General features: G+C 42.8%; 1 protein-coding gene across 4 annotated transcripts in view; it reads right to left on the bottom strand.

The window, feature by feature from the left end:
- The window catches only part of grik5 (glutamate receptor, ionotropic, kainate 5), a 108,810-nt gene that overhangs the window by 41,623 nt on the left and 46,993 nt on the right, over window positions 1-20,194 (bottom strand). For all 4 annotated transcript variants that reach the window (XM_078171687.1, XM_078171689.1, XM_078171690.1 and 1 more), the window contains exons 2-3: window positions 5,769-5,930; window positions 4,968-5,132 (exon numbers count right to left, since the gene is read on the bottom strand). In XM_078171687.1, coding sequence (XP_078027813.1) covers window positions 4,968-5,132; window positions 5,769-5,880 — 277 coding nt within the window. In that variant the 5' untranslated portion in view covers window positions 5,881-5,930. The remainder of the gene's footprint in view (window positions 1-4,967; window positions 5,133-5,768; window positions 5,931-20,194) is intronic.

Raw genomic sequence — 20,194 nt, 5'->3', positions numbered from 1 at the left:
ACTCACAACAGAAATGCTAAAAACTGAATTGGGGTGTCTGCAAACGTGCAAAATAAACTGCATACATACAAAATAACACATATAACACATTCCATTTGCAATGGGAAGTCAGTATTTCCAAGATCCCAGTCGGAAATCTCAACTGGAACGCCCCCATAGGTCAGATTTCTGACTCCAAAAGTCAGAGGAATGTTACCAACCTTGATGTCTAAATCCAAGATGGCTGCTCCGCACATCAGCAGTAGTGTAAGTTGTAGTAATATACTGTTTATTAGCACTTCTGTCTTACTTGTGTCTCACTAAATCAGATGCACGTACATAACTGTACAACTTGTACCTGTGTACATGTGTTACGTGTTACTTGTTGTACTGGAACGTGGTCAAGTCGGGTGTGACATAATACCTGGCTCCGATCTCTGACTTCTAAGGTAAAATGGAACGCAGCAACACAGGTGGGCAACTACTTATAAAAATCCTCTGTGCCACATTTGCAATCTAATATATAGGGTTAAATAACTTTCTAATTAACAACTATCTATCTTATCATAATGTGTTTGTTATAAAGTTGCAATTTCATCTGTCCATCAACAGGGTACTGATATATTTAGTTATCACCTACTCATGATGCTTTGTCCTAGTTTGCGTATTGTTTTGTTGTTGTGTGGTGATTAAGGTGAGGTATTTTTAGCCGTTACGACAAAAAGTGCTTTTCACTGACTGTCCACAGGAAGTGAAACATCATTTTGGATGACAACATTTTGGTTAGTTGGACTTTACCCCAATGTAGCTACGATGCATTTTATGTCTCTGTGGTGCAACCAAACATCGACACAACTTTTTGATCATACTAACTAGTTTTATTATATCCGTGAGGTGTTGACTATGCACCGTCAATTAAGCGAGAACTTACGAATCACTGGTGCAACAGGGTGCAGATCTTTTTTGTGATACATTTAGGTCAACACAGAAAAATGTATGTATATTGTGTTTTTCATTTGAGGCAATTATCATGATTACCATACGTCTCTGTTTCTGATTAATAATTTTTTGTCATTTCTCTGTTAGCTTGTGAAATTTCTGAATGACACTTGTTTTCTGCGGCCTTTTGTCCCAGTTACGCAGTAAGGATACAGTCCTGAAAGAAAGCATAAAAATGTGAGCCTCAGATTTTGTTTTTAAAGGGACATTGTGTAACATTTTCAGTTGTTTATTGGCAAAAATTGATGTCTGCATTCATAAATATGTCATCACTGGTGTACTATTACCTCCACCAATAATCTGACTTATTCTCATAAAAGGAGAATTTCGGATTTGTTTGTACATTGTGCGGGTAAGACGTCTGTGGGGTTCCATTACGTTTCGCCATCTTGAGAATACACCCGCCAGCAAGGGACATACAGCACCGCCTTCGGCGTTTTCGTTGAGAGCCAGGCCAGCACTGCGTGACTGAGGAGCCGAAGGAGAGGAGCAAGAGGCGCTTCGCTACTACCCTGGCAAATTTGAAACAAAGTCCCACTCTCTGAGCATAATGCAGGATCATGCATATGCAGCATCATGGGAGATGGAATCCATGTCGCCAAGAAAGCGCAAAAGGGAATTGAAAAGGCAGCGTGACCAGCGAATTAAAAAAACGAAGGCCTACATCGGGGTAGCCTTTCCCAGGTAGAGAGAGCTGCTGAGGGAGAATGGTAATGCAATCACAAGCCAGCGCCGCTGTTGGCTGTTAGCCGCTGTTAGCGGCCAGTCGCTAACAGCCTCATCCCTCTCCTCGCATCACTGTGCCGCTGTTAGCTGTTAGCCGCTAGCCGCTGTTAGCTGCTGTTAGCGCTGGCCTGTGATTGTATTACCTTTCTCCTTCAGCAGCTCTCTCCACCTGGGAAAGGCAACCCCAATGCTGACCCTTGTTTTTTTAATTCGCTGGTCACGCTGCCTTTTTGATTCCCTTTTGCACTTTCTTGGTGACGAGGATTCCGTCTCCCGTGATGCTGCATAATACATGATCCTGCATTATGCTCAAAGAGTGGGACTTTGTTATGCGGCAGTAGTGCCGCTGGCCACTAACAGCTGTTAGCGGCGCAGTAATGCGAGGAGAGGGATGAGGTGTGTGAGGTTGAGCCACTTGTCAGTTGTCAAAGGACAAGACGTGATTGGTTTGTTTCAATTTACATCCGCCCCAACAGTCCTACGTTGTAAACACAGCCAGCATGGTGAGGAGGGGGTTTGTCAACTCGCATCGCATGTGTCTGTGTAGGAGCCTGAATGAATACTCCATGTAGTATCGGATGACATGGTTTCATCAGTGTTATCATAGCTTTTTGGTACACAGCGGCTACAGTTGTTGCAATACGTGTTTGAAACAGTGAGGCGCTAGAGTGCGCCATCTGTTTGAATACAATATATGATTTCAACATTAGATGGGAGAAATTCCTACACACTGTGGCTTTAAAATTTGAACCCCAGTACAGCTAAGGTCCAAACACATCATTTGTACCTCAACCAAGGGGGTCATGTTTTTGGTTTTATGTCTTTGTTTGTTTGGATTTTGGAAAAACTACTGGCCGAATTTTCATTAAACTTGGTGGAAAGGTTTAGCGAAGAGACCAAGGCAAAAAACTACTGAATTTTGGATCCAAATCACTAGGCAGATTCATATTATTTTTCACTTTCGTTAACACTGCAAGATAGGGCACATGGCCTTGGCAGATGTCTGCACTCTCCAAGCGCTTTTCTAATTTTAATTGTTTCATGAACAAGCCATGCAACTAATTTTTTTTAAAATCAGAATGTCACATACTCCCACTCTTCTACATGTGTGCCTTAAGTTTGCTCGTTTGCACATAATTGAAATGTCTCCACTTTGTTGAGTTGATACATGACTGATTAAAAGTGAGTGGTAACAGATGATGTTGCTTGTCTGTCTTCTACTTGTGTAATTGATGGGCCTGCAGTCTGCGTTACTGATCAATACGCTTATACGCTGTCTTGCCGGGAGTTAGATGAGACGACCAATGTCTCATGTCTGTACAACAAATATGAAGCTACTCTGAGCAAACCGGCTACAGTCTGAAGTTTTGTATTTAGCCTACAGATATGAGAGTGGCATCAATCGTCATCTAACACATTCAGCAAGACAACAAATGAGCCTGTTTTTCTTTGCAATCATGTATCTCCTACTGACCACTAATATACAGAAGTTTGACCATGAGATGTACTCAGGAGCTTCATCTGGTAGCATTCATAAATACTGTTTTTGTGTTCAGTATCTTTTAGATGTGCAGTGAGCTCATTTGTATTGATGTTTTCTTTCTGCCCACGTGAAAAATGCTTTTACAGATGCAGCATAAATGAGTCTAGTGACTGAACTGTAATTCTCACAGTCATAAAGCTCTTTTCTTGCTGGTATATTTAGTTGGTATTTTAATTCATCCCAATTAGTCCTCCTCAGTCCCTGCCACTGTCTGTCTGTGTGTGAGTGTCTGTATATGTGTGAGCGTGCATGCCAACACTGTGCCCATGTGTGAATGTGCTTGCAGAGGGGGATGTGTGTGCAAGCATGTGTGAATGCCTGTGTGTGTGTGTGTGTGTGTGTGTGTGTGTGTGTGTGTGTGTGTGTAAGAGTGTGTGCGTGCAAGCGTGCCTCAGACAGCCATAGCTGTAAGATGATGAGCTCTCTGATCCAGAGACCAAAAACGCTGTGAGCAAACAAGCCTGTCAGAGTCTCCTGCCCATCGGTCAAGGACACACACACACACACACACACACACACACATATCAGACGTACACAACTCAAACATGCACATATGTACACAACCCTTCTCAAGCACACATAGACATTTTGCCAGTAGCTTGTGGCAGGGTCAGTGACCTATTAGAATAAGAGCAGGGGGTCTCTTGTCTCCTCAGTGAGTGCGTTCAACAGTACTTCTTCTGTCTTTACAGACTCCAAACATTGTGCTTTAACTCTCTACATCAATACAAATTTCATGGAGCTGCTTCTGTGCCACTGCTTTCTGCCGGCCTGCACTGCTGATCTGTATTAGTATTTGATGAGTTGTTTTTGTCGTGGTCTGCACAGTAGGCAGTGCCAGCTGTTACTGGAGGGCACTGGTCCCCCATTTTTAATGAGACAGGCTTACTGGCCCATTACTGGTCTCCAATGACGTGTAAACTAATCAGCACAAGCCCTTACTGGTTCCTAATCACATGAAAGTGGTAGTGTTTTATCAGGCTAGTCACCATTTGAGGTTCATGCTCATAAAGAGGCAGCTTTTTAGAAAATGTAATTATCTTTAAAAAAAAAATATTGGCAGCCATTTGGTGGAAATTAAACCTGCAGTATTTAGTAGACTGTCTTTCCTACTCTATTGTGGTTACTATTTATATCAAAGGATGCAGGATTTTCCTAAAATAAAATCAATGCATAGACTCGCACATAAGTAATCTCTCTCAATCATCACTTATGACCTGCTAGAAGTACACAGTGGTGTATTTACCTGCAGAGGCTCCTTCCTCTGCCTATATTTTCTTATTTTCTTCTCATTTTGCTGCGTTCAGGATATTCCTGGGCACGACACGCATGTGAGGTCGAGACTTTATAAAAAGGTAGAGATCAGGTTCCAAACTGTTGGTCTCGCACATCCAAGAAGAAGCTATGAGAGTCATGGACATATTGCAGAATAAACACAAATATAGCAAAGCAAAATGCCAATCTGAGGTTGGATTTCATATTCCCCGGTGATTTTTTAAATAGTAGACCATCAATTCCTGCATAGTTTACCTTTAATATTCCAAACTACTTATAATATCTCGTGGTATTTTAAGTGGTCACTTTCTGTCTGTGCTAATTACACACTATGTGCTATTGGACAGAGAGGACCTCAATGGATTCAGCGGGACTTGATCATTCTCTGATGGGCTGGGTGAATCTGCTCTACTGGTTTTCTTTGGCATGCATCGGCTCCACTCACTGGTGTCAGTAGTGTCATACTGGGAGTCTTTTTGCAGCTCATATATGTCCACCTCCACTCGGGCTCGAGACGGACCCTCCATCACGCTGTTGATGTTCTCCCTGGCCAGAGCCAGTGCCAGCCGCTCCCCGCGCCCACACACAGACTGGTCATCCAGGATTGCCGCTAGAGACACAGAGAGTGATAGGTGAAGGTCCTCTCATCTAACTCTTCGCCAGAAAACAAATAAGTGTATCTCCCAAAATGTCAAATTATTCCTTTAGTGTTTGTGATCATTTTGCTTCAAAGCTCAAGTCCTTTAGTCTATGATATGCTTACATTATTTTGCCAAGCCTCTGTGTACATGAGCTGTTTTGGTTGGATAAAAATATTTTAGTGCGCACAGAAAATGTCAGTTTTTAATTTTGGATACTGTGCAGGTGTCAGATAGATTTTCCTACCCCTGATGCATGCTTATTCTTACACCTGCATACAGTACAATAGACCAAAAAGACTTCCATTTACATTTGGATTGTATCTGTCAATCATTCTTTACTGTATAAAGTGAGCTTGGACACCAGCAAGTATGTTTTTACTTCTTATCTTGCCTTTAAAGGGACAGTTCACCGCAACAGTACTACAGGTAGAAGGGAAAATGTGTTTTTTTTTATTTTGGAGTGAACTGTCCCTTTAAGTGCTTTGTTATCTTTAATTGTACAGACCTAAAGTGGTGAAACATACTTTGAGGCTAAAAACAAACCATTAACAGTGTGTTGAGGAACTTTATGATCCAGGTGTAGGGAGAGAGGGCTGGCCACTCACCCATGCGGACAGAGGAGAGCACGGGGGCCTGACTGAGGGAGCGTGGCGGCATGGTGACTAGCAGGAAGGAGAGGATGTGTATTGACAGCAGCAGTGCTGGCAGAGCCGGCATCTTCTACTGCTCCTCATGGAGAACGGTCTGCGGGCTGCCTGTACCACCACCTGCAGGATCGGAGGACACACTGCACGTTAATGGACACATTCCCCTGGCACAAGATGTCTCTCTTTAAATTGTCATCCTGCGGCTTATGCTCAATATGCTCTGTCACATTTCAATGTAGCGGGAGCACCTGTAATTTGACAGCACATACAATAGACTTTCATACTCAACGATGAAGATGTTTCCTGTCATATCACAGAGGCAGCCCAGTCCCATGCACACTGTCTAGTAATACAGAAATACAGAACACACGTCTCTATTCATGTCTCCCGTGGAAAGTCTGCCGTTTAGAAGTGACAGGACTCAGCCTTGAAGAGATCTCCAGGGACTTCAAAGACAACATCACAACAGCTGGCATACAACGTTGCCACACATTCATTCATACACAGCTACACTGTATGTACACACGCGTAAGTACATATAAACCAGTGCAGACAAACAGATACACAGTCACATACTAGAAGCACCAAACACACACAGTGACTCACAAGTACAAAGACAACTGCCTTGAATCCACATATGCCTGAACCTTACAAGTTTTCCATAACCCAGCCCCTGCCCCCACCTCCAAATGCAAAAAAAGCACACAAAGGGAGCTCAGCTGAGCTCCAGTGGTGCTAAGCAGCCCTCTCCAGGAGTGACAAGGCCTTGCTCTGACTGACATGTTGACAAGGCAGTGTGAAAGGATGGATAGATGAAGGGAGGGATGACGACAGAGGAGAGGAGAAGGAGCGTTGTGTGACAGACGGACAGACAGGGAGGTTGAGGGAGGGGGGGCGTTGTTGATAGTGGTGGGGGCTGTTGACCTGGGAATGTTGCAAATGTCTGGTTCACCGCTCTGAGGTTTAGACAGGTCTGACAGACAGCTGAAAGAGTCAGTTCATGACCTCCAATTGACCCTTGCAGCTGTAAACACGGGGGGTGGGGGGGTGGGGGGGGTGGGGTTTGCTGGAGCGGTAGAAGGCCGACCTTTGACCCTGACAAGTACATGTGGGGATGGAAATGAGCTGGCATTGTGTGTTTGTGCTCACACGTGTGTACATCAAAGAGGCAGATGCTGCAGATTGTCGGTCACTGTGTTGAACATCCCTCCCACCTCCATTCTTTTTTTCTTTACAGCCCTTTCACTTTGAGATCTTCATTTAGTCTTTTTTTTTACCTGCTCACCTTTCAAACACTTGTTTAGCTTTGATGTTTGAAGCACATCAAAAAAAATCTGCAATCCTATGCTTCAAATCCCTCATCACGTCTCATAAAACAACCATACTTCCCCTTCTCTCCTTTTTTTCTTCCTTCTCTATGCAATTACTGACCTCCCTTTCTTCCAGTTGAACTTGCCTCTCATTCTCGGGTTTGCTGTGTCAAAGGGTGGGCAGGCGTGTGCACGAACATGTTTGTAATACTAATAGCATGCTCCATACTGTGCAGATGGCTGTGTTGCTCTCATTATGGTTATCACAGCTCAAAGTGAACAGAGGCAGGGCTTATGCGAGGCCATCTGTATGTGTGACACAACATAGAATAACTGGCACACAGTGGGAGTCTTCCCCCCCCCCTCCATTTCTTTCAATAAATCGTTCTTTTTCTAACACTGTGTGCTACATTAAAGGTGACAATAAATAATAACTGCGGGACAAAGTAAAATGTTCCATGCTGTTTCCATATTGGTGTGCATGTATAACAGAGACAGTTATGCAACGGCTGATTAGTGGGACCTCACAGAGGGACCACTGTGGCACGCTGTTGTGTAATGTGATGTAGGGCTGGGTTAAAATAATCGATTCATCTGATTCAAATTGGTCTTCATTTGAATGACCTGCTATTGACTGATAAAATCTGAGATCAATCTTTTAACGTACGCTTTTTCCCATGGATGTGTGAAGTTTTAACCCCGTTAATCTAGCCGGTAGTAAACGGGCCCCTGTGCCAAATTACTGAGGACCATAGTTTTGTGAGGCTCCGATGTTAGCGCTTCTTTTATCTGCAACTGTTAGCTTTTGGGTGTAATTAATGCTGCAGCAGCCGCTCCTCCTGCTGTTTGTGCATCAGGGCGGCTGCGCCACTTTTATGCACACACAAACAGAAACACCAACACAGAGTAGAGATGCCACGGTGGAGAGAGAAGCTAACGACAACTACGCTTATTACTGTAATTGCAACAAAACCTCCACAAGGAAAGAGTCAGTACTTTATAAATACACCTGTTCAGCAAGCATAAACATGGACACATGTAGAAAAGCAATATTTCAATTTGCTCTGTCTGTAGTCTCTCATCCATCGCCGCTAATACTTTTTTACACAGGCACAGCACACTTTCCAGCTATTAGCAAATTGTTATGGAAAAGCTAAAACAACTGTTTATGTCTAAAGTTTTAGCTTAGTTTGCCACGAATCTCGAACTCTACCAATGGTAATGTGACGTGCAGGCAGTGAACTCCTCAGCAGCAGAGGGACGAGCAGAGAGGACAATAATTCCTTGTAAATTTTACAGTATTAGCCCTCTGAGAATCTCTTTCACATTCCAGCGAAAATTGGTAGTGTAACTGAGATATTGCCAATCAAATCAAATCGAATCAGTACCTTGGGAATCGAAATCGAATGAATTCAGGAAAACAGTGGCGATACCTAGCCCTAATGCACTGCACCGTACTCCATTGTGCTGGTTGCTGCTACTGTATTCTCCCCACACCACTGGTCTCTTTCTCAATTTACTCTTCAGCAAACTGTGTGTGTGTGTGTGTGTGTGTGTGTGTGCTGTCCAGACCTGTGTGTATATTCCAGGGGCATGTATGGGCATGCGTGCGTGTGATGGCATATTGATCGAGCCCAGCTGAAGTGTCGGGGCCTTCAGGTGCAGTTGATCAACACAACGTGGGGACCTATCATGGGAGCACATCATTTCACCAGAACCATGTGATTGGTTATTACCAAGAAGCAGATTGCCATGATGACGAATAAGGTTCCTAACTGGGGATATGCCTTCATCAATGATGGGATGGAACCGGTGCTATTTCATTGTTATTGAGAGCCATTGATAGCATTAGACAGAGAAGATTACAGCATCTATACACCGAGGAGAAGAAGAGAGGGGAGGGAGGGAGGAGGGATAAGGAAGGCTGCAATAGAAGTAAGGTGAATGAGAGAGAGAGAAGAAGCAGAGGGAATGGGTCTGGGGACGATGAGGGAATAAAAGAACAAAATTGAATACAGAGAGAAGAGATTGAAAAGTGTTTCTGCAGAAAGAGACGCAGAGCAGGATAGAGATAGAAAGAGAAGAGCAGTTGAGGAAAGTAAAGTGCTGTACTCAGGTATACTCTCTACATTTCAGAGGTAAATAATATAGCTTTCAATCCACCACCATAATTTATTTGACAGCTCATATATGCTTTGCAGAAATAAGATTAATCTACAAAATATGTAGTCAACTTATAAAACACGATGCATTTTTGCATAGTAACAGTATATTAAATAGTTAACATTAAGCTCCACCTCACCAAGTCACCACATCAAAATGCTGCTAGTAAGTTACAGTAATTAATCAATAGCTATAATCCAGTACATATATAATTTAACATACTGGGTACACAGGGAATTTCATACCCATCGCTGCTCGCTGTATCACAAATCTGGTTGGACTCCCTTACAAAAAGAAGTAATTTTTCATGACATTAATTTTTAAAGCTGCACTGCTAAACTTTCCAAAGTACCGCACATCTCTTCTTTGCCTGCAACTTAATTTAAGTGTTGTAAATATAATGTGATCTAAAGACTACTTAAACATAGTGTTGAATTCTAAATCTAATGGTTAGTGAGTAGTAGTGAGTCCAAGGTTCTTTGAATTTCTCTGTAGACTTCTTTAGTAATATTAATCTCAACAGAAATAGTGTGTAATAATAAAGATAACTCAAGTATTAAATGGAGAAATCCACTTACTGGTTGCACACAACATTACTGAACTACAAAAAAAAAGGGACAAAGGGGAGGACGAAAGTGTATACAGCCTCTCGTAGGTGAAGAGATTGCACCGCAGGGGGGTATCTTTTCCAGGCAGGGGGTTTTGTTGCTATCCTGCTTCAAGTGTGATCATTTGACCTCTTGACTGGGACTTCTGTCACTAAAGATTGGTTTACACTTTTGTGTAGAATCTACGCCATAGGTACAGTGAACTACACATTGTGGCGCCTGATAGGATTACAAAGTCTGTAAATACATGTGACGACTGCAGAAGTCTTCTCTCTTTTCTGCGGTGCAGTAATTTCTGTAAAAGTAACTGCTGTTCAACATTTACACCCTCCAAATTCAACATGATCTGCATAGCTTCAGTCGCATTTTGGTGGTGCAAATGTAGAGAGACGCAGTCACACACCAGCACGCAAGTATACATGTTCACAATGGTGTAAACCAAGCAAAGGCTAAGGCGTAGGCTATGCTATAGGCTCTGCGTAGAGCCTACATACAACTATAAATCAGCCTTTAGGTCAAATCCCAATCTCCACCCTAGTGGAAAGCCTTTAAAGCTCAGACATATTCTAAGGCCAAAGCCCTGAACCCCACAGACTTCACTGAGCTTACCTGGTAAATGCTTGAGTGGTACACTTAGAAATGGGACTGCACTTTGCCAGGACATATCATGTTACCTTAGCAACAACAAAACATGTCATGTAATGTGAGTTTGGGACTTTTTGATTTAGGATTTTTAACTTCTTCACTGCCAGGGCAATAAAGAGATCGGTGTCTGATTTGAACGTCTCTTGCCTTACAGAGTGGATGAGAGGTAATAGTCAAATATCAAATCTACTTGCTTTTGTCAAAACAGCATCAATAAGCAAAGGTAGGAGAAAGGGTTGATGCTTAAATTAGGCGTGTAATACAGCCTATGCTTGCATTACTCTTGATTTCATATGGGGTGTCCATGCCATTATGCCCCATTTTACATCCTTAATGTTGATGCATTATTTTTATGTAAACCAGCTAAGTTATAAAAGGCTGACAGAGAGTGTGCATTAAGTGCTCAAAATGTCTGCCTGAGAGCTCTCGTGCACTTGACGATTCGACAGTGGGACAGTCCTAAGCCCTTGCGGACTTTGCAGGAAGGCACCTCAAAGTGCGTGAGTCAGTGAGTGTGGACATTGGGATTGGGCCTTAGAAGTCCTATATTTACAGTATGCATTAACCTCGTATATGCACCATTTGAATTGAATGAACTGCAAACTGCCCTCAAGCTAAATTCTCCAAATTAGCCTGTTTTCAAAGAGATTTACAATCCAATGCTTTGTCATGACTCTTGTAAATGATTTTATTGATTCTACTTGTCATTTGATTGTTGGTTGTTTAACCTTGGATGTCTTGCTCTTGTATGCAAGCTGAGTGGTTACCTGATTATCAGTGTTTCATGTTCACAGGTCTCTCTTGAGAAAAAGATCTTGATCTAAGTGAGACTACTGACTAAAAATAAAGCTCTTTTGCATAATCACTCCTTTTGATACTTAATTGTAAGTATAAAGTGACATTTTGAATGCAGGAATGTTTTTATATTGGGGCTTTAGTGATTTTACCGAAGGATAGGAGAACTTCTTCCACCACCGCAGGGGAGTAACAGAATAAGTATAATGTAGTAGTGAAGAGTGGAGGGAGTCAGAGGAAATCCAGTCAGAGAGAAAGCAAGAGCAAACGGTGAGATGCTATTGCCATGTTTAATCTGCGAGGACTCTGTGTCTGGCTGCTGTACGCGCTCTGTTGCTGTAGTAGTACACGGCTGAGTCCCTGTAGCAGTCGGGTGTCAGTCTGCAGGGAGCTGGAACAGCGAGAGGGCCAAGCGGAGCCAGACTAGTCTGAGCTGTACAGAAAACACTGCTTCTAGCCCCCCTCACTCGCTTTCATTCTGCACCCTGCTGTAAGTCACCCGGCACGCTGGCACCACTGAGAAATACACAAAAGCAAAAATACATAAATATCCTGACTCGCTGTGTTCGCACACAGTATGTGTGTGTGTGTGTGTGTGTGTGTGTGTGTGTGCGCACACAGGAGAGAGTATAAAAGAGAGAGAGAATTGAGAGTGAGAGAGGGGACATTCATCCCAGTTGGAGATTTAGCTGTTTGGTGCACGCATTCATCTTAGTGTGTGTATGAAGGCATATGCATATTTGTGTGTTTGCTGCTTTGTGTGTGTGTGTGCGCGTGTGTGTGCAGGAGACTTGGCGGCTTGCTTATAGTGTCTGCAGTGCCTATTATGAAAGAGAAAACCGTAAAATCAGAGATCTTAATTATCTAGAGAGAGCGTGAGGGAGAAGGGGGAGAGTGTGTGGTAGGAGAGGGAGGGGAGGCAAAGGGAGGGCCAGAGTGGGATGGAAGGGGGGGGGGTATAGAGAAAATCGGAAAACGAGGGAACGCTATCTCGCCTCAAACCCCCAGGCAGATGAGGAGAGGATGAACGGAGACTAAGGCAGAGGAAGCAGGATGAGCGATAGCGAGGGAGGAGTGGAAGGAGAGAGGGATGCATCGAAAGACAAAAAGAACTCAGATGGAGAAAAGCAGCTTGAGGGGGACGGAGGGGGGTGCGGAGGAGGAGAGGAGAAGGTTGTCGGTGGGGGGGCTGGAGAATCATTTGTTTTTCCTCTTCTGCCTTATTGTATGACACAAGAAAATCTGACAGTTATCATAATGGAAGGATGAATCATTCCCATAATTGAATTTGCAAGTGGAACGGCTTCAGTGGCTGTGGATTTAAGACGACTGTACCGCCGGCCATTATGGGACAGAAGTGTTATTTTGCTCATTCTTCTCACAATTAAAAGTCATTGTTGACTAGAGAGCGCCTGCTGCAGACAGCTGGGCTGCTGTCCCTGAATGAGCACGGTCAGGCCATTTCAGAGCATTTGCTAAACCCCTGGACAATATGGATGAGCTGGGAGGCCCGATTGGTTGGTGGGTGTGTGAGTGTACATGAGCAATGTCAGTGGGTGTGGACAAATATCAAGGACCCTCTGTTCACCCCTTTTGGCTTTTTGTGGGATTAAGTGTTTAGTACTTTGTGTCTGCATCTAATATCAAAGCAGCAGCACATGTTCTTGGTCGCATTGACTCAGCAGTTTCACTTCGCACCCATTCGCACTTTCTCCCTCTCCTCTCCTCTTACATGTCCCTCTCTAATCTCACCATCTCTGCCTTTCTCTTCTACCATACCTTTGTCCTCCTCTCTATATCACCGTCTCCCTGTTCCTCTCATCCCTTTTGTTTCAGTACTTCCATTTCTTTTTGAGGATTTTTTTTTACCCTTATTGCCATCCTCAGCGTTAGGGGCTTTTGAGAATTTGGCTTTGAGGGATGCCTTTAAGGTGAGGTTAAACATTTTGAGCAAATATGATTTATTCATGTGATGTTGCCAACAGGAAGCCGGTATGTATATCTTAAATGAGATTTTTGAAAGTGTTTACTTGACTGCAGAGTCGTGGGTAAAAAGGTATAATATTAGCTTGGCCTTATGGAATAACAAACAACAATAATACAAACAGCTTGGGTAAATAATGCAGTTCAATGCAGGTAGTGCAACAAACACGAACTTGTGAAGCTTACACAGTTGAATGTTTGTTTCTGAGAAGAGTTCCTCTCACTCCTCTCACTCTAATAATAAGAATAAAATAACATCGGACACAGCAGTGCAATCTAATACAGCAGCATCGCAAACTGCAGCCACAAAAATGAGTTGAATCAACATCTCTCAGACCAGTCCCACTGCCACACAGAATTTGGACGATTCTGCGAAACCCTACACTCCATCCAGTGACAACATTTGCGACTGCAGTCTCCTGCATGAAAGTCAGCTGTTCCACATTAAAGCTTCTTTGTTACATTAAAGGGCACATTACTTCCTGCATAGTTACCATATGATCTGCACCAAACACTGGCAATGTACATAAATTATGCACCACAAAGTCTGTCAATATGAACAAGAATTTTGGGCTGCTCACACACAACGTGTTTCCTGCTACTCAAATGAAGTGATTTGTTTATTTATCTGAAAAGGGACGATGTACATTAAAGGTATACTATGCACAAAATGTCAGCCAGTGTTAACAGTATCACCAGCACAAGTGAAAGTCACCCCCAGCTTTGTCTGCTTGGCATTTTGCTTTAATATATTTGCTTTTTTTTGGCACTGTGTCCATACCTGGGGCTGGATGCATTTAACTGTGTGTAGATTCACAATTAATACTGTGTGTATGCACAAAGACAGAAACATGCACGTGTGTTCTCTTCGTCAGATCTATAGGGCCATGTGTAAGCCTGATTCTATTTATTAAATCCCAATCATTGTGACAAAGGGTGCACGTGCAAGAGCCTCATTTCCACACCCAGAGGGGCATCGACCTGCTGAGTCAGACAGCCACAGTTTTAGATGTATGCATATGTGAAGTCCAGACCCACAGTTTTATGTTATACGGGCAGAGAGTGCTAGATATTTTTTTAAGATCATTATTGTAAATATAACATTAGCCTTGCGTTTACAATTGCCTTTCACCACTGCTCATTTTAGAAAGAACACCGCAAGGAAATGTGTTCTTTGTTACGATTATCAAACGGACAATGGATCATAGATATTTGTTTCTGGCTGCCAGCGTTAGCTAGTGTAGCTAACTATTTTAACAGTTGTCTCTTTCCACTTCAAAATGTTGATTAAAACATTGCCATCTGTTGACACTTTGACAATGGTTAATGCTAGAATGGATGGTCCAAAGGAACGTCTGCCAATCAGGAGAACAGGGGCGTGAAACCTCTGGGGAAAAATATGACATGTGGCCTGGCTCTATGCCCCTAAAGAGCCTCCAGCAAACCCCGCTGACACAGGCTGTGCTCTGCGCCTCTGCTAAAAGAACCAGAGGGAGGGCAGGAGGTCGGTGGGGTCTGTTGGCTTTCCTCCAGTGTCCACACACCCATGGATTTAAAGCCGTGGACCCCTACCCTTCAGACAGACGGACTTGTCCCTCCTGAATAGCCATCCTAACATTAGCCCTAAACAACGTATCAACAGATGGCAACATTTATTTTTTTTTGAAGTGGAAAGATACAACTTTTAAACTAGCTAGCTGACTAGCTAAGGCTGGCAGCCAGAAACAAACAACTATGATCCATTGTCCGTTGGATAACCTCAACAACGGGGATCCCTCTAAAATGAGCAGTGGTTGAAGTTACTTAATGCTGTTTTCAGGGAGGTGTGAAGCAGATGCTAGCTAGTGTTAGTGTAGCTAGCTAGATGACATGTTGACTACTCCCGCTACTGTGAAGTGATTGGCTCAATTAAATCAGATAAGTAATTGACTGAAAGGGGACTGTGAGCCTCTGATTAGCCAAATTAAAAGATGACTGACAGTGACCCTGCCCTCTCAAGCTTGCGCAATACGTACCTCTAAAACTGGGTCTGCGGTGGCTCTCCTGCACTGCAGGTCAATGATACTGGGCACCCATGGTTTGCCATAAATGGATGCAGAAACGCCATAAAACATCTGTTTGCATATTGATACTTTCGCCTGCTCCACCACTTGTTAGACCTGTCAGTAATAAATACACAGAGAAAGTGCTATTTCACCGACTGTGTCGTATTGCGAGGTTCTCCAAAAGTGCCGGAGCAGCTGTCACTACACACAGCTGTGAATATTTGTAGCATCTGTATCACTAATTCATTAAGTTTCTGCATAATCACCAGCATCATTACTATTAAACGTCAGGATGATCAATGATTCATTCATAGGGCTCATGTTAAAACTGTCTTTACAAAATGCTTCACAGGGTGAAATTAAACAATCACTGACAAGGAGATGAATCTTAATAAAAATAATGATATTTATCGCTCATAAATAATTAGCTAACTTCAAAAATGAGTCTTTGATTGACATTTGACAGAGTGCTGTGTAGCCTGCAAAAAATTAAATTATATAAATTAGTTAATAGGACGAGTGGACAAAATCCAAAAAGCCGATGATACAGGCACAGTATGAGTACAGTCATGTTAAACGTGGATAAAAATAGCATCAGTGTGAACATTTTTGGTTCTCATTATTTCTACACATTACTCTTAAATGAGTAATATGTTAGGGACTCTCACATTGATTGTGTTACTGAATTCCATTGATGTCACGCTCTGAAGGAAAAGACAGCCTGGCTAATGCAGTTTTTTCTGAGTGTGAATGTGCCGTGCCCTCTAGCTGCACCTCCAGTCACTCTGTTTGCGGTAGATTTGAAGTTGAGGAAACCAGACAGAGAGAGGGGGAGGAGCTAAACCATGCATAATCTTATAAACTAGGCAGACATTTTTTGTATTTGATGAGGTTTTCCCAGCTAAGCAGATTATATTTCTTTAGAGTATGGCAAAGATGAGGAGTGAATGGCTTGGCATTGCATGTGCAGCATTACGGTTTCAATTCACTGTAAATTGAGTTTCTGTGGGTTTGTGGTTGCAGTTTGAAGATGTCACCTCTTGGGTTCTGGGAAAGTGCATTTTTAAGTTCATGAAAATGTATAGAATCATAATGTAAAGAGTAATATACGCTTGCACAAAGACTACGAACCACAAAAGCATCTAAGCAGACAATTTTTGATCCCAGTTGGGTCTTCTTCAAGGCAAGAAAAAAAAAATGCAGATCCGACTGGGATTGAAACGTTTAGGCAGCCTTAAAGGGATACTTAACTGATTTTCAACCAGCTTAGTATATAAACAATGTCGATTAGTATGTGATAAACTCCCCTCCATCTTACCAGCACCCAGACCTCCCTGCTCATCTCTCAGCTCAAACTTTCACTGGCTCTTAGGCTGTCGCTTGAACTACAGATTGTACATCCACATTTTCATATGCCCGCCACCACAGACTTAGGATATAGAGGCAGATCGAGAGAGAGACTAGCCCTTCTCTTTGCCTCTCAAACTCAGATCAAACTGTCCAACTCGGCACTGCTGATCAGATATCAACCAAGTTTCTGTTACTGAGTTGCCTTTTTTTCACCAACCATGTCCTCAAAAACATATTTTAGTGCACTGTTTGGCTGTTATACAAGAATTTGTGAACAAGCAGCAGGCACCATGCTGTTTCCTGTACTATAAAAACAGGCTGAAAATACTGAGATCAAACAGTAAAAGTAAACAGTGCTGATCAAATGTGAACCAAGATTCTGTTTCTGTGATGCCTACTTCTGACCTAAAATGTTTCCAGAAACATTATTTAGCTTAATGTTTGAATGAAGCTCAGCCATAAGAAAATCAGGAAGATTTTCTCTGTGCTCATCCATTTACAGTTCTCTCCATCCCACTCGTACTGCTTCCTTTAATCAGCTGACTGCGTATGTTTACTCTTCTAGTTATCCAATCAAACTTGCCACAATCTCTATCAGCCAATGGCGATGATACTGCTCTGCTGTCAGCTGTCATTTTAGGCAGAATTATTGCGCCCTCCTCCACCCCTTTCACCTCCAGCCATCGTATCCAGAGTCCAGAACCAGCTCAACAAAGGCTCACTCCTCTACTCATCCAGGTCATTGGCACTTCTCCATCTTCTCCACATCGCCCCCTCATCTCATCTTTACCACATCTACCACCACCAGTGTCTAGACCCTGGGGGGTTCCCTATTCCACTATGGATTCATCACCCTCCTTAAATCATACCATCTCTATGGGGTCTAATCGCCAAAGACTTTCCAGATTATTCATTCTTATGTGCAGCGATTCTCTCCTGGCTGAACTGTGATGTGAAATCATTTGTCACCAGTCTGCTGCTATATTATTTCCTGTGGAAAATTGGGCAAAGCTTGCATTACTTCACCCACCAGCAGGAGCATTTATTGGTCCAGTGCAGTGCATTTTGGTAATTGCAGGTTTTCTACCTCTTGAGCAAAAGACCTTTTGTAGCACCAATTTCAAAGGTATTTTCGTCTTTCTACTGCACAGACAGCCCAGTTTTATTTAAAAAAAAATCTATCCAGCAGTGAAATAAAAAGTGTGCAGGCGTTACTCTTCTTGTTGGTGCTGATTTCCAGTAGCCTTGCACCCACATGTGATGTGCACAAAACTATGGGGCTTTCTAATTTGTAGAATAAACATTAGTTGCAACCTGCTCGTAGGTGTCACATTTATTTCATGACTGACTATCACACTGTGGGTTGCATCAGGTGTTCGTGTTATTGTGTCCAACCCAAGTAACTCCAGTCTCTGGCTTTCTGTCTCGCTGTTACTCCCACCCACTTCCTATATGTTTTCACCTTGTCCTCCCTCAGCAGGGCTGCAGACACTTTGATCTCTCATTTTCAGACTCTGCTCTCTCCTCTCTCCTCTCTCTTTTTCCATCCTCCCCCACCTCTGTATGTCTTCTCTCACAGCCTCTATCTATTTTGTCTCAGGAACACTCTATACCCCTGTCTCTTTACTGACCTCTCTCTTCTCTCTCCCTATCTTAGCTCTCACCGGTCTCTTCAATCTCGACAGTGCACTTTCTCTGTTACAGTCCCCCCTCTCCCCCTGTCTGCCCCCTCTCCCTCTTTCTCTTTCTCTCCCTCTCCGCTCATCGGACATGGATAGATTCTTCCCAGTGTTCTCCTTGACAAAGAGGCCCTTAGTCAGTGACACCGCCTGCTTGGGGAACCACCGTGCTCCTGTGACACTGTCACATCCGACTATGTCACGCGCAAACATACGCACACAAACACAAGCGTCCACTAGCTGCACACACATACACAAACTCTCGAGGAAGGTTCAAAGAACATTGTATTTTGTGCTTGCTTATGCGTAAGCGTGTGTCCTTTTTGTTTTCTCCACGTCTGCGTCCCGATACAAGCCTGCGTGTTATATGTTTGTACGTGCCAGCAGTGAGTTTGCATTTCAGCCTTCCTGCATGCATATTTACCACCTGCTGTTCAGATCAGTGCAGCCAGGGGTTGGTTGGGGGGGGTGAAGCTCAGTGCACCGCTTTCCCCAGGAGCTGTTTAAAAAAGATGTGCTGTTCAGTGTCACTAGCTGTCGACGCAGGTCCCACTTGTTGCAGCTGTGGCTTATGTAAGCACAGCAGTTTAATCACAATTAGGAAGCTCTCCTTGAACTCACTCGCCCCCTGGCTTGTTTGGAGAGCTAAAATTTGCATTCAGAACAAAGCCTTGGAAATATAAGAGTGATATTATTACATGTGGCTCTGCAAAGAGAACAATGTCTGAATCAGAATAGAGCGCTGTCAATTGAAATCAGTGTTAGCTATCAGGTGGACGCCACAGTGAGTGTATGGTATGGGTTTAGTTATAGGATTTTAAAATAGTTTTGGTATTTGACTTATTATAAACCCATTGTTGGACTACAAACCCCTTGTGATTTGAATTTTTACTAACTGTTACAATTTCTTGCTCTTTTTTTTGTACTTGTCTTTTTCCACAACTACTGCTCCTTCTGTACAGGCGACCATCCGAGGAGGAGGGATGTCTCTTTGAATTGCCTCTCCTGAGGCTTCTTTCAGTTCTTTTCGCTTATGTGCTAAAGGGTTTTTGTGTGTGTGTGTGTGTGTGTGTGTGTGTGTGAGAGAGAGTAGTAGTTTCCTTGTCTTGTTAGAGAGCTTAGCATCAATGGTGTAAGCCTGTGAAGCCCATTGAAAGATTTGGTTATACTCGGCAATACAAATAAGTCTGACTAGATCTGGCGTAGTGGCATCAGGACCTCCTATCAACATAATAATATTCATAATCATTAACTTCATTTATAGAACTATTTTTATACAGAGGGATGCAGCTCTAATTGCTTCACAATAAAGATGCAACATAAAAACAAAAGGGACAACAAGAATAGATAGTAAACTGACAGTTGATGATAAATGAAATATGGAAGTGAAGGTGAAAAATACAGTACAGTACAGACCAGTAGGAATAGTAAAATGGGAGACTTAATGTAAAATAATAGTAACAAGAATGACATTATTAAAAGCCAGACTAAGTAAATAGCTTTTCAGCTGTGCCACAGTCAACAAAAGCTGAGCTGCCTATTTTCTTGTGCGTATAATTGTGTGTATTTAAAAACCCAGCAGTAGAAGATCTGAGAGCTCATGTTGTGAAGGATTATAGAACGACAGAGTCTGCAATGTGGGCTGGTCTCAAACCATTAAAAGCTTTAAAAACAAGTAAAAAAAGATAGTAGGAGCTAGTGGAATGTAGCTAAAACCAGGGTATTATGCTCACTCTTTGTTTTGGTTAAAAGTCTAGCAGCACAATTCTGAACAAGTTGAATTTTTTCAATTGACTGTTTCATAAG

Source organism: Epinephelus lanceolatus, chromosome 10 (assembly GCF_041903045.1).
Source record: "Epinephelus lanceolatus isolate andai-2023 chromosome 10, ASM4190304v1, whole genome shotgun sequence".
In the NCBI taxonomy this organism is placed as follows: domain Eukaryota; kingdom Metazoa; phylum Chordata; class Actinopteri; order Perciformes; family Serranidae; genus Epinephelus; species Epinephelus lanceolatus.
Note: the sequence above shows the minus strand (reverse complement) of the source record. Positions and strands in the feature narration are given on the sequence as shown.